At 53.7% G+C, this 14,054-nt stretch overlaps 2 protein-coding genes across 6 annotated transcripts in view; one reads left to right on the forward strand and one right to left on the reverse strand.

Annotated features, from left to right (window-relative positions):
• C20H16orf70 (chromosome 20 C16orf70 homolog) overlaps nt 1–10,871 on the forward strand; it is a 36,993-nt gene extending 26,122 nt beyond the window's left edge. For both annotated transcript variants that reach the window (XM_030924681.1, XM_030924680.1), the window contains exons 10-17: nt 1,877–2,010; nt 2,414–2,497; nt 6,328–6,410; nt 6,870–6,913; nt 7,409–7,452; nt 7,603–7,661; nt 8,611–8,683; nt 9,376–10,871. In XM_030924681.1, the coding sequence (XP_030780541.1) occupies nt 1,877–2,010; nt 2,414–2,497; nt 6,328–6,410; nt 6,870–6,913; nt 7,409–7,452; nt 7,603–7,661; nt 8,611–8,683; nt 9,376–9,462 (608 nt within the window). In that variant the 3' untranslated portion in view covers nt 9,463–10,871. The remainder of the gene's footprint in view (nt 1–1,876; nt 2,011–2,413; nt 2,498–6,327; nt 6,411–6,869; nt 6,914–7,408; nt 7,453–7,602; nt 7,662–8,610; nt 8,684–9,375) is intronic.
• B3GNT9 (UDP-GlcNAc:betaGal beta-1,3-N-acetylglucosaminyltransferase 9) lies at nt 10,439–13,550 on the reverse strand. Of its 4 annotated transcripts, none has more exons than XM_030924679.1 (2): nt 13,470–13,550; nt 10,439–12,992 (listed from the first exon to the last, which is right to left on the reverse strand). In XM_030924679.1, the coding sequence occupies exon 2, from the start codon at nt 12,805–12,807 to the stop codon at nt 11,602–11,604; it is 1,206 nt and encodes a 401-aa protein (XP_030780539.1). In that variant the 5' UTR covers nt 12,808–12,992; nt 13,470–13,550; the 3' UTR covers nt 10,439–11,601. The 4 variants fall into 4 exon arrangements, with proteins under 4 accessions (XP_030780539.1, XP_030780537.1, XP_010353449.2 ...); XM_030924677.1 differs by lacking the exon at nt 13,470–13,550 and adding an exon at nt 13,187–13,455; XM_010355147.2 differs by lacking the exon at nt 13,470–13,550 and adding an exon at nt 13,167–13,455.
• Between the last annotated feature and the right edge of the window lie 504 nt (nt 13,551–14,054).

The following is a 14,054-nucleotide window of genomic DNA, read 5'->3' on the forward strand; positions in this document are numbered from 1 at the left end:
AGAAATGTGTTAGGCCACTGGATACTTTGGGCCCACAATCCAGCTTGACAGCACTTTTGGTGGGTTCTATAGGTCACCCAGGCTTGCCTAAGCCTTTATTTGCCCCTCAGTGTATACTTGCTGAGAATAGAGATTCTTGGGTTAGTTGAACTCAGTACCTAGTTATTTAAGATTTGGGTTCTCTAAAGCTTCTGTATATAGCAAATGGATTGTTACACATGAGAGAACTTTGACAACTGTAAAGCCTTGTGTTGAGTAAGATGGTGTCAGTGATTATCATGGCACCAGGAATTACAATCCTTCTCAGATTTTTTGCTTCCTTTTTTTTTTTGCTGGGGGGTGGGAGCAAAACACCTTGTCTCCCCCTCCACAAAATGGGGAAATGGTTACTGTTGGTGTGTCTATTAGTGTGCTACAACCACTTCCACATCTGTGTGTTTGTGTGTGTGTCATTAACTGTAATCATTTCTGAAATGTTGTATTAGAAAAAGTCAGAGCTTAAAGATTCTTCCCAAAGAATAAACTTTTGGCAAATCAGAAGGTCTTTTATTCCTCCACTTAGCTGGTTTGTCCCTTTTGAGTGATAATGGCTCTTGTCTGGGTTGGAGGGCTCTGTCAGGTGTTTTTGTAGAATTAGGGAGTCAAGTAATGTATGCTTCACTCTACTTGTTGATAGAGCGGTCTTACAGGTTCAGTGTCTCTGTTAGGGGTTACCATTGAGAGTACTTTTATATCTTTTTTTTCTTTTTCTTTTCTTTTCTTTTGTGTTTTTTTTTTTTTTTAAAGACAGTGTCTCACTCTGTCACCCAGGCTGGAATGCAGTGGTGTGATCTTAGCTCACTGCAGTCTCTGCCTCCGGTGCTCAAGTGATCCTCCCACCTTAGCCTCCCAAGTAGCTAGGACTGCAGGAATGTGCCATCACGCCTAGCTAATTTTTGTATTATATTTTGCAGAGCCGGGGTTTCACCATGTTGCCCAGGCTGGTCTTGAATGCCTGAGCTCAAGCAATCCACCCCGCTTGACCTCCCAAAGTGCTGGGATTATAGGCAGGAGCCACCGCACCCGGCCAAGAAGTACCTCTGAACATAAATCTTTGCATCTTACCATCGTTGTGTGATGATCTGATTAAGGTCTTCTCCAGCACACATAAGCTCCAGTGATGGAGCTTCTCCAGCACACATAAGCTTCAGTGATGGAGCTTATGGGAAAGAAACAGCACTGCCCTTTTTTTTTTTTTTTTTTTTTTTTTTTTTTTTGAGACTGTCTCTATCACCCAGGCTAGAGTGCAGTGGTGTGATCTTGGCTCACTGCAACCTCTGCATCCCAGGCTCAAGTGGTCCTCCCACCTCAGCCTCCCAAGTAGCTGGGACTTACAGACACCCAACACCATGCCCAGCTAATTTTTGTATGTTTTTGTAGAGACAGGGTATCACCATGTTGCCCAGGCTGGTGTCGAACTCTGAGCTCAAACAATCCATCCACCTTGGCCTCCCAAAGTGTTGGGATTACAGGAGTGAGCCACCATGTCTGGTCAGAAACTGCACTGCTTTTGTTCGCTTTTGTTTCTTCAGCATCTAGCACAATGTCCTAGCACATGGTAGGCAATAAAATAGTTAGTGAATGAATAAGTGAATGAAGTCTTCAGAGCTTCATGTCACATGTGGGGGATTGAATAAGTCCCTGGCATTATTTTGAATAGATAGTGGTCTCTTGTACAGTCTTAAGCCCTGGTGACCTGATGTTTCTGCTTGCATGCAGTCTTGCCCCTTGCCAGACCTAATAATGTAGCATGGAGCCAGTAGCTTCTCTGGGGCCTCCAGAGAGGGTCTCTGGTTCTAACCATAACCTGACAACCTCTCTCTCTTGTTTTTTGCAGGTTGTGGACCTGGCCTATTAGCAGATGCCAAGATGCGGGTATTTGAACGTTCAGTGTATTTTGGTGATTCCTGCCAAGATGTTCTTAGCATGCTTGGCTCTCCACACAAAGTCTTCTATAAATCAGAAGACAAGGTAAGGGAATTATGTTGCAGTCTCTCTCCCTCTTTTTTTAAATCAACACCAATTTAATATTGAGTAAATGTAAACTGTTTGCTATTTTCCCATAGAAGTTGTTCTAATTAAAGCTAATGGTAAAGTAAATTGAAAACTGTTTTCTAACCCCTGTAGTCCAATTACCCTGACTCTGTCCCTCTCCATAGTGCCTACCTTTCCTTGGAGACCAAGGCAGTCCATAATCAATGACAACTGGCCCCCTCTCCTCCTAGATTGGTCAGCACCAGGAGCTGAGACTCCCGACACTCGTGCTTGTACTGCAGCTTAATGTTACTCACGGAACACAATTTGTAGACTTTAAGTTAATCCAGAACTATATTAGAGGGATGGATTTTAATTTATGGTTATTTTTTCCCTACAGATGAAAATTCATTCTCCTTCCCCTCATAAACAAGTTCCATCGAAGTGCAATGACTACTTTTTTAACTACTTCACTCTTGGAGTGGTAAGTTGTGATTCCTCAGAGAAGCCCTTCATTTCTATTGGGGTGGACAGTGCACTTTTGCAGATTTGTGTGTCCACATGCAGCTGGAACCATGGGCATTGGAGAACCTAGTGCCAGCTGGCTCTGCCCAGGGTGGTTCTGCACAGGCTCTGGTACTCCAAAGTAGACCTTTCCTGCGACCAGGATTGCTCAGGAACACTAGCTTCCCTGATTGACTTCTTTTCTGAGGGAAATATGTTCCACAGATGGAGGCCTTGGAAATCATTCAGATTAAGCTGTTTGGGGAACTGCCCTTTTATAAAGCATAGGACCCTCTTCTTGAGTCACAAAATGGAGACTGAAAAGGCTTGGAGACAGTGAGGTGTGCTTGTATATTTTTAGAGGACCACCCCAGAGGCATTGCTGTATCCCTGTACTCTGGACCCAGGGAGCTGGATGTATTTGGTAGCTGGTCAGTGTGGATAGTGCAGCTGGTGGGTAAGATGCAGACATGAGAAATGATTGTGTAAACAGTGTTTCAGCAGGAAACATCTCAGAGGGCAGGGCTGGCCTGGACCATGGGTCTTGTAACCTTTGAGTTTTCTAGGGTCTGAGGTCCTGAGGCAGCAAAGAGTAGATTCCAGAGAGGGAGTGAGGAGAGACTGAGTCTGTCCAAGTGGGAAAGACCAAACACAGGAGCCAAGAGTAGTAGTGTAGCTCCTGTTGGGTCATGAACTCCTGAGAGTAGGATGGCGGCAGGAGGGAACAGTGCTGTTGCAGCTGGACCTCTGGTTCAAAGGCCAGTGATGATAGTATCTCAAGAACTTTAGGGTGTTGCTTTTCTAGCTGGAAACCTCTGTGGCTGGTGGTGCCTTTGCCCCAGTTTTTGCTTGGTCCCACTGGTCTCATTCTGCTCACTCAGCCTGGCAGGCTGCGCTTGGCTCACGCTACCAGCCTGGATCCCATGCCTGCCAAGGGCAAGCCAGGCATGGAATGGCAAGGGGTGTGTGAGCAAGTGAATGTGGCGTCCGGCCACTGCGCCCAGCCAGGCACGCTGACTGCTGTGGTGGGGCGGGCGGCTCCAGGCACCAGCATAGGCGCCGGCTCCATGTAAGGGTAAAGCTAGATCACATGTACTGCAAGCAGCTTCCATTGCTGGCACCCGTGTCTGGACAGGGAGAACGCAGTGACGCCCAGAAGCTTGGAGACATCAGGAACCACAGAGCCCCAAACAGGGTGTCACAGCTCTGGCTTGGGGAGCTCCTAGGTCTGGGCTTCCTGAAGGGCTGCAGCTCTTCTTGTTGCTCGTAACGGGGAAAGCGGGGCAGAGCATTTCAGCCCTATTTATGTTACACCTCTTTCGGTCCCACCATTCAATGGGTCCCAAGTTCTTGTCCTGCGTCCAGGAAGACTGAGGTATGCAAACAGCTGGAGGGTAAGCAAAAAGGAGAGGAGCTTTATTGAGCAACAGAACAGTTCTGAGGAGACCTATAGTGGGCAGCTCCTTTCCACAGGCAGGTCGTCCTGACGAGTGTCCAGCTCTCAGCAGAGAAAATACCCATGGTGGGTAGCTTCTTTCTGTAGGCAGGTTGTCCTGAGGAGTCAAGGAGACCTGAAGTGGGTAGCTCCTTCCCACAGCTGGTAGTCTTGACGTCTGTCCAAGTCTGGCTGAATCCGGGGTTTTTATGGGCTCAGAAGGGAGGAAGTGCATACTGATTAGTCCATGAGCAGGCCCGCAAAAAGCACCATAAATTCTCACTCCACCCAGAGTCTACCCAGAGCTGGCAGCCTGGCCCCCAGGCCTTAGGCCATCCCTGGCTTGAAGGTGGGGTTTCACCTGGGACCCACCCCTTTCCGCCCAGGAGCCCTTCTGCTTCCTACCACCATCAACATGCCATCCATGGTGCCCATGCTGTGCATGCCGAGGCAGCAGGGGGCTAGTGTGTCAGTGCCCCCCTGAGCGTGTGTACTCCCAGCCAGGTTGCGACAGCGCCTGGGCTCAGCCACCACTTTGCTCCTCCCCAGAGCAGGCACCGGGAGTGGGGAGAGGCTAGGGAGTGGAAGCAGGCACTTTCAAGCCTGCCAGGGCAAGGCGCCTTCTGGGGCCCTGAGAGTGTAGGGATGCCAGGGTCTGGAGCTGCAGCTGGGAGGCTGCAGCTACACCGAGGAGCATGGGCTCCTGCCCTGCCAACTCAGTAGAGGGCAGGACTCTCACCTGTTCCCAGTTCCCACAGGCTCTGCACAGTTCTTTTGTTTTTTTTTTTTTGAGACGGAGTCTCGCTCTGTCGCCTGGGCTGGAGTGCAGTGGCCAGATCTCAGCTCACTGCAAGCTCCGCCTCCCGGGTTTACGCCATTCTCCTGCCTCAGCCTCCTGAGTAGCTGGGACTACAGGCGCCCACCACCTCGCCCGGCTAGTTTTTTTTTTTGTATTTTTTAGTAGAGACGGGGTTTCACCATGTTAGCCAGGATGGTCTCAATCTCCTGACCTCGTGATCCGCCCGTCTCAGCCTCCCAAAGTGCTGGGATTACAGGCTTGAGTCACCGCGCCCAGCCGGCTCTGCACAGTTCTATGGGAAAACAGAGGTCCTGGCCACGCTTCCCCTGCTGCAGTCGGCATCCTCGCAGCGGCCGCTCCAGGTGGGCCATTGCTGCCATCAATAGGTGACAGGGAAGATGGAGAGAATGGACTGGCCACAGTAGGACTTAGTTGGCTGTGGGTACGGGGGTAGAGTCAGAGGTGACCCTGAGGTCACAGACCCAAGCAGTTAGATGAATATGAAGCTGGGAAGGGTAGGGGATAGGAGGGAAGTATTCATTGGGTGGCATCAAATCCAGGTCCAAGTCCTGGAGAGAGGTCGGGCTCTAACTTCAGTTCCTGGAGTTGCTGACTCCTACAGAGTGTGTAGTGGAAGCCAGGAGGGTCTGATGGATCGTGGAATTCAGAATAGTCAGGTGGCCTTGAGCCAAGAACCAGGTGACTTGGCCGGCATGGTGGCTCACGCCTGTAATCCCAGCACTTTGTGAGGCCGAGGTGGGTGGATCACCTGAGGTCAGGAGTTCGAGACCAGCCTGACCAATATGGTGAAACCCCCATCTCCACTAAAATTACAAAAACTAGCCGGGCGTGGTAGTGTGCGCCTGTATTCTCAGCTACTGGGGAGGCTGAGGCAGGAGAATCGCTTGAACCCAGGAGGCAGAGGTTTCAGTGAGCCGACATCATGCCACTGCACTCCAGCCTGGGCGACAGAAGTGAGACTCTGTCTCTAAAAAAAAAAAAAAAGTGACTCTCAATCTTCTTGGTAGCCTTAGAGCCAAAATCTGCTCTCAGTTAGATTTTTTTTATCAGGTGCCATTGGCAGGAAGGATCTCCCTTATGTTTTTGTTCCTAAGAACTGGTAGCTGCAGACCCTGTGCCTGTCAGGTCTGTAGATGGTTGGGTCCCCGCTTCATTAGCTTGGTCAACATGGTGAAACCCCGTCTCTACTAAAAATAAAAAATAAAAAACTAGCTAGGTGTGGTGGTGGGCACCTGTAATCCCAGCTACTCGGGAGGCTGAGGCAGGAGAATTGCTTGAACCCAGGAGACAGAGGTTGCAGTGAGTTGACATGGTGCCACTGCACTCCAGCCTCGGTGATACAGTGAGACTCTGTCTAAAAAAAAAAAAAAAGAAAAGAAAATGTCTAAAAGCTGGTTGGCCTGTCCCCTGGACTGTTGTCTGGAAGAAAGGTGATGCCTGCAGGCATTCTCGCTGTGGAGTAGAGTGGATGTCCCAAGTTGGGCATGCCCTTGGAAAGGCCTCTGCCCTGCCTCAGTAACATTCCCTCCTTGAGTACCCTTGTTTTCTATTCCAGGACATCCTCTTTGATGCGAATACACACAAAGTGAAGAAGTTTGTTCTACACACCAATTACCCTGGGCATTATAATTTCAACATGTGAGTACACCTGTCTGTACCTTCCCCTCTGTAAAGTGAGTTTTGGACTGAAAACCCCAGGAAAGAGCTTGTGGCTTTGGGTGTTCACTAATTTATCTACATCTGAATTCTTGCTGTTTCATGGGAAGCGAATTTCCTGAGTGCTTGCTGTGTTCCCTGGCACAGGGTCCAGTGCCTTACATCTCTCTGTTTGAACCCATTTTATAAATAGGGAAATCGGTTCAGAAAGCTTGATGTCTTATCCAAGGTCATAGGCTCTCCAGACCCCAGAGCCAAGATCTTTTCTGTTTGACTTCCGTGCCTAAATCTGGCCTCTCTCAATGAATACTATCAGGGGCTCAGAGCCAGGGCTTTGGACAGGTGTGTTTGGTTCTGTTTCTCCTGGGGTATGGGGTTGGAATATGGGAGTGGCCAGGCCTTCTAGGAGGCCTAGCCTTTACCCATCTGCCTTCTCTCCAGTTATCATCGCTGTGAGTTCAAGATCCCACTAGCCATAAAGAAAGGTGAGTAGTGAAAGCTCTCAGGGTAAAGGAGGGGTTTTAGAGTCTGTTTTCCACTATGAGAAGGGAGAAAGATCGAAGCAGTGGTTGGATGTGTAGAGCCTCTGCCCATGGCCTCAGTTCCTCTGGGGTGCACTCATTGTTCTGGGGGCTGCAGTGTTCTTGGTCTGAGTCTCCTAGAGGCCCTTGAGGCCTTTTCCTTTGACTGTGGGATTGCTGGCCTGTGGAGGGGGGAGTTTCTTATCTACAGATGATCATCCAGGGGCCCCCAGCCTATCCTTGTTGCCTGCCACCCACTGCCAGTTGGTGTAGCTCACACCTGACTGATCTCCCTTCACCCCTCCATCCTCTTCCACCCTGGAACTCCAAAACAGCCTGTTAGGCCTCCCCATGTACTCCAACCCCAGTGCAAAGGGACACCAGGTCTGGATCCTGCCTAGGGCTGGGGCCACAGGTAGGCTGGGCCAGCTACCAATCTGCCCTGCTGTCTTCTTTCAGAAAATGCAGATGGTCAGACAGAAACATGCACGACCTACAGCAAGGTGAGCACCTATCTTCCTACCTGGCACAGCCTGAGCATGAGGTGGACATGAACCTGCAGGCAGCATGGGGCTGTGTCCTCTAGGCCAGCCATTGGTCACAGGCATGTTTATGTCCCTACTAACCCCTGCTCCCCCCTGTCCCTCTTGCAGTGGGACAACATCCAGGAGCTCCTGGGCCACCCTGTGGAGAAGCCTGTTGTCCTGCACAGGTGAGCGGGAGTTTGATGTCCCCGGCCACCCCACCTGACTCCTCAGAGCCCAGAAAGCCCAGGGAAGCCTGGCATAGTGGATGTTGCTTAAAAATTACAGAAGTTGCCCAGGTGCGGTGGCTCACGCCTGTAATCCCAGTACTTTGGGAGGCCGAGGCGGGCGGATCACGAGGTCAGGAGATCGAGACCATCCTGGCTAACACGGTGAAACCCCGTCTCTACTCAAAATACAAAAAATTAGCCGGGCGTGGTGGTGGGCACCTGTAGTCCCAGCTACTCAGGAAGCTGAGGCAGGAGAATGGCATGAACCTGGGAGGCGGAGCTTGCAGTGAGCCAAAATAGCACCACTGCAGTCCAGCCTAGGCAAAAGAGCGAGACTCCATCTCAAAAAAAAAAAAAAAGTACAGAAGTTTCTGGTGTTGCCACAAGCTTAATTCCTGCCCCACTCCACATTAGGAGTAAGTCAACTGTTCTCTGTGTTCACCTGTGATAGAGAGGCTGTCCCCAGGGGTAGCTCCCATCTCCCAACCCTACCTCCAGGTATGGGGGCCTTCTCACCTTTAGTTATGAATTCATAAGGAAGGAGGGCTTGGCTGGCTGGCCTGGGCTGTCTTTTTCCCATCAAAGCTGCTGCCTGCTGACACAGCCCCATTCCTGGTTGCCATGCTGCCTGAGATTTCTCTCACTCGAGAGAGCCCTCTTGACTCCTCACCACCCTAGTCTAGTTCCACAGTAACTTTTTGTGCCCTGTAGGGTTCTGTATGTACGATTCTGAGTTGAGTGAGGCCATCCCTACCCCTAGGACCTTGCAGGCCTGTGTGGGAAACAGACATACACTCACAGCCATGAGACTACTGGCCAGTATCCCACACCCCAGAAAACACTGGATCCCTTGTTTCAAGGCTGTGGCCTCTGTCTGCCCCTCTAATTCTGAATTCTCTGGCCTCAGGTCTTCCTCCCCAAACAACACCAACCCATTTGGTTCCACATTCTGTTTTGGTCTTCAGCGAATGATCTTTGAGGTAAGCTGTGGAAGCCCTAGAAATAAACTGCCTGGGGGGTTGCTGGTCATGGCAGAGCCAGGTGAATGATGGAGTGAAACTGGGGAGGGCCTAACTGCCATAGTGGGCAGATTCATCCTTCTCCAGCAACCCTGTCTGCTGCATACCTGGCCTCCCCACACTTACCAGTGAAGGTTCAAAAATGATGTTGAGAAATCTGGGGTCACAGAGGCCAAAGCAGTGGTCTGTATCCAACAAGATGGGAGGTAATGAATCCCAAGTTTCTATCTGAAAACGTGAGTATAGCAGGGGAGGGAGCCACATGGCAAGTGGGGCCCACCTGAGGGTGTTGGGGGCCCTCCAGTGGCATGTGAACGAATGCACTGTAGGGGAGTGAGTGGCTCTGGAGGCCCCACTGACTTGGGAGAACAGTGAGCTGCCCTTGTTTTCCCTGTGGATGCGGTATCTCCAGCAGACACCAACAGTTCCAGAAGGACTGGACACATGGCCCTGGTAAAGGCTGCGTAAACCATTGAGAAACAGGCAGATCTCAGGTAGAGGGGGGCCCTTAGCATGAACCAGGGGAGGTTGAGGAGTTGGGAAGCCCAGCCCTTAGGTACAGGTGTGTCACACAACCTCCAGCCCTCATGCACAGGATCTGCCTACATCCCTCTACCCCTCCCCCTTGACCCACTGTCCTTTTCTCACACCAGGTCATGCAGAACAACCACATTGCCTCGGTGACCCTGTATGGTCCCCCTAGGCCTGGTAGCCACCTGAGAACAGCGGAGCTCCCCTAGGGACATCACCACCCATGCCCCTCTGTCCCGTGGAACTGTGCATCACATCCTGCTCAGTGGGCCTCTGTACCACCCTGTGGGTTTTCTTGGACACCTGGCCAGTGTTGAAGGGCTGTTGTGATGTTCTGAGGTTGGGCTCAGGCTGCGTGCTCTGCCATAGGCTGAGTGGCCCAGATATTCCTCTGTCCATCCTTGGCCTGCTGGTGCCAGCAGGGGACACAGACTGCAAAGAGAAGCACAAAGTTTGAGCCTTGATTCCTGGACCCAGGAGCTCTCAACAAACAAGCAAGGAGGCAGGACACGTCAACCCTTGTCCCATGCACGTTGGGAAGACTTGGGGCTCTTTCTGTGACTGAGGACATAGGCACCCAGGATAAGGACAAGGTCCTGCCTTTGGTCCCACATTGTCACACGACCCTTAAGGCAAGCAGGTAGCGTGTCCGTAGTACTTGGTTGCAACATTTGCACTACATCCACTTTAGTTACTTGATGAGCTGGCTGTGGCCAGGGTGACCCATCCGCCCTTCCCTGTTCCTTTCTTGCACGTGCTCCCTAGCTGGGCACACCAAACTGGTTGAAACACAGCTTTCTACCATCCAGGTACGTGCCCAGGCCTGGTTCTCACCCCTGTTGGAGTCAGCTTTCAAGATTGCCTGTGCCCCTGCTCTGCCCCAACCTGGCTGGCAGGGCTGCATGTTTCCATGCTGTTTGCCTCTTTTATTTAATGCCAAAGTTTTAGCCAAAGACATCTTCCTACTTCTGTTGTGTTTCAGCATTCTGTTCTGCACTGTGGGCTGGCTCCCTGCCCCAACCCTGGGCACTGGCCCCTGGCTGAGCCATTTCATGGCTCAAAGCCTCTGGGGGCTCAAGGAAGGCTGGGCTGCTCAGTCCCTTCATGGGTCTTGCTAATGGAAAGTAGTATATATGTGCTTTAAAAATATTAATCCTTTTGAAAAGAATTGAGAAGAGAAATGTATAATTTTATCCCATTTTTAATATTTTGGTCTAGCAACTTGTGATACATAGATGACAATTTTGTGAGTTTTTCAAATGTGTGTACAGATTTTTGTAAATATGACTCTTTTGTAATTAACTCATGTACAGCCTCATCCTGTATAGCTTAATGATGAATGTGCAGGGGACCTGCCTCAGGCTCCTATATGGTTCCTGGGCCTTATAGCCAGGTTTGTGTGGCGCTCCCATGACTTTGTGACTGACTGGTGTCTTCCCATTTGGACTGTGGCCTGGCCAGAGCCCCTTGCATATCCCCACTGTCAGGGGTAGCCAGGACTGTTCCCATCCTCCTGGAATGTGGGAACCTTCCTTATCCCGTGCCCATATCCCCTCTCCAATAAAGCACCTGTGTTCTCAGCAACGGCCTGCCATGTGCTGTTGCTGGAATGTTTGTACTAAGTGTGGGTATTGGTTTTTTGAGCAAGGGGGTGAAGAATATGGGAAATTAATAGTGGTGGTGTCTCAGGGGAAGACATTCCTTGGCTCCTCTGAGGGGATACAGCCTCCAGTGGGAGACTGGCATTCTTGTGTGGGTTCAGGAGGTGGGGGAAGCCTAGGTAGGACCGTGCACTCATTTGTCCCTTATGTGTGGCTCCATCCCTGGTGCTCGGCCACGCCTGGGCCCAGGAGAGGTTGTGAGAAGCACAATGTCTGTTTTCAGATGAGCTGTGGCAGAGTGCCTGCCAGGTTCATGAAGGCTGTGGCAGCCGGAGCTCCTCCACCTCTCTGTGGGGCCTGGCCTTGAGAGCCTCTGCATTCGTCCGCGTCAGCCTAGAGGTTCCAAATCCAGCAGTGTGGTAGGATTCCATGAGTCCCTGCCACCCCACCTGAACACACCTCTGTGCTACTAGGAGGACCAGACATGTCCATTGCTCTGGGACTTGTTGGACAAGAGATGGTCATCTACCACCCAGCCGTGGCTCGCTCAAAAGGTCACCATTACACAGGTTTCAACTGGTTCCAGCAGGGTGGACCACCAGGAGCCAGGCTTAACCCCCATCCCCTGGGATCCTGTGGAGACAGGCACCCGGTGATCGGGGAAGAACCACATACACGGCAATAATCTGCCTGGGAAACCGGCTCCATCTTGGGTCTGAGTTAGGACCTTGGGGCTGTAATGGGGAGCTAGGAGTCCCATTGGAAGGGGCCTGCAGCGACAGGCTGTGGATGAGCACAGGCTGGCCCATGCGGCCCATGCAGCAGGCGCCACATAAGCCAGATGTCAGCGGCCGAGAGCCCGTGCACTACAACCAGCTCGCGGTAAAAGCAGGGGTCGAAGGTGCCCAGATGCGGCGCGGCTGAAGGCTGGGGGATGCCAAAGGTGCGGAAAGCAGGGTGAGGCTCGGGCGTGAGCCGCAGGCGCTGCAGACACATGCCCAGAAAGACGTCGTCGATCGGGAAGAGCTCGACCTGCGCACAGGCGCCAGCCAGGCGGTGCAGCGTGGCCCCGGAAAGCACAAAGCCACCGCCGCCCGCGTAGGGCGGATAGGCGGGCAGGCCGTACACGCCCTCGGGGATGTAGTACTTGCTAGCCCGCGTGCGGATGGGCCGAGCCTGCACAATTACGTCACCAGCAAGCAGGTCTTGCGCCGGATCCCGCGACTCCAGGAACTCCAGGAGATTCCCCACGTTCACGAACACATCGGCGTCGCCCTTAAAAACGAAGCGCACGTCGGGGCAGAAAGCTGAGGCCCAGGCTAGAAAGTGGATCTCCTTGAGCGTTAGGTTAAAAAAGGTGTCGTCGAAGGCCCAGAGCAGGATGTCCGCATAGGCAAGGCTCTCGGCCTGCAGCAGGGCGCGCCAGTGGGTTCGTGCCCCCTCCCCACCTTCGTAGGCCCCGCCCGAGCCTGCGCCCCTGGGCACGCCCAGCAAGAACACGCGGCGCACCAGCGCCCCCTGCACCCGACCCTCGGCGCCCCACGTCTGGCGCACGGCTTGGCGCCGCTGGAAGTCCTCTGCCACCGACTTGACAGCAATAAGCAGGTCTGGGCGGCCACCGGGTGCTCCGTCGCTGCGGCACTTGTGCCGTTGGTTAATGAGCAGCGGAAACCGCCGCTGGTCCTTGGCGCGCAAATAGCGGGCGAAGTCAAAGGGTCCTGGGGGCGTGGGCGGCACCGGTGTGTCTCCTTCATAGGCCGGTGGGGCTGCACCCGCGTCGGGTAATTGGAACGCGCGGGCCTGGGGGGTGGGCCTTGGTGCCGCCCTCCCTCGCGCTCTTGGCGCGCTCGTCGTCGGGGTCGCGCCGTCGCGCTGCGCGTAGAGTAGGAGACCCAGGGAGGCGCAGAGGAGCAGCGTGAGCGACGCGTCCCTGCGTAGGCGCAGCCTCCTCATCTCCACGCGGCCTGCGCCCTCCCTCCCCTGTAAGGGTCGCAGTCGGCGGCAGGGGGCAGGGAGCCCCGCCCTCCCCAGATGAGGGGGCAGGAGGCCACGCCCCGGGGGGGCTCCAGCGACCGGCAGTTGAGCCCCTCGTGTCGTTCTCCTCCTTCCGGCCGTGTCGCACCGCCAGGACAGGCAGCCTGAAGGGACGAGAAGTTCACCCATGTAGCCAACTCCTTGGCGGCCTCGCTCCGGCCCAGGACTGCGACCCAGGACCGGGCCAGGGAGACGGGAGCCGCGGCCCCTCCCCCGCCCGCCTCCCTTGTGCTGAGGCCGAATCCTTTCCACCCCTGCCATCCCCTCAACGTCCGGACCTGGGGTCCACGACACTCACACGCTCGGCCCTCGGAAGTGGCGCAGCCCCGGACGCCCTGGCCTCCGGGGCTCAGCGCAGGGTCCCAGGGGCCGCCATGGACCGGGCCCGAGCCAAATGCAGCGTTGGCAGGAAGGGGGACCGGTGCCGTGCCACGTGACCCTCCAGCTGTGCGCGCCCGGACATCTAGAGCTCAGCTCCGCCCCGGCGCCAGGAGCACTTCGGCCTCCGAGTGGGGACTAATCCCTGAGAGGGAGCCTCCTTACGGTCAGTCCCTCTGGGAAGGGCTGGTCTGGGTGCTCACATGCCAAATTCGCCTTTCCGGGGATTGGGAAGAAGCATCAACTCCTGTAGTTAGCTCCCCCAACTCTCCACTCCCCACTCCCGCCTCTCCGGAGTGGGGCGGAGCCTGGGCTGCTAGGAGACCCTGAGCGGGCCGGTTCCAAATGCGCATGAACCTGGCCACCATCCCGGGCCCGTCCTGCAAGCCTCTCCTCAGCGGCCCTGATTCCATGAGGCAGGGTGCATACGCTGCCCCGAGACATACGACATACGGCTGCCTTCTTACTCCTGGTACTGTCATGCTTCCCACCCCCAGTAAACACACGCATGGGACAAACAAGGCAGCCCACCCAATCCTTAGGACAACCCTGCCAGCAGCTCTCATTCATGCCCAAATGGGGGACACTGGGGGCTCCTCGGGGAGTTTAGTGACTTGCCCAGGATCAAAGGGCCAGAAAGCTCTGCCCCCAGGTCTTCTGAAATTCCGCCCAGGATTATTTTATCTGTCCTTGCCCCGCTCATCCATCCACTGGGATACAGAACAGGGGGCCAACCCAGTCTGCTTTAATTTCACAGGCAAGCACTTCAGCCTGTCTCCCCGAGGACT

Source organism: Rhinopithecus roxellana, chromosome 20 (assembly GCF_007565055.1).
Source record: "Rhinopithecus roxellana isolate Shanxi Qingling chromosome 20, ASM756505v1, whole genome shotgun sequence".
Classification (NCBI taxonomy): Eukaryota; Metazoa; Chordata; class Mammalia; order Primates; family Cercopithecidae; genus Rhinopithecus; species Rhinopithecus roxellana.

What these genes read in the sequence shown, in the direction of transcription:
- B3GNT9 (XM_030924676.1), bottom strand. Translation starts at nt 13,017, where the DNA reads ATGGGTGAACTTCTCGTCCCTTCAGGCTGCCTGTCCTGGCGGTGCGAC.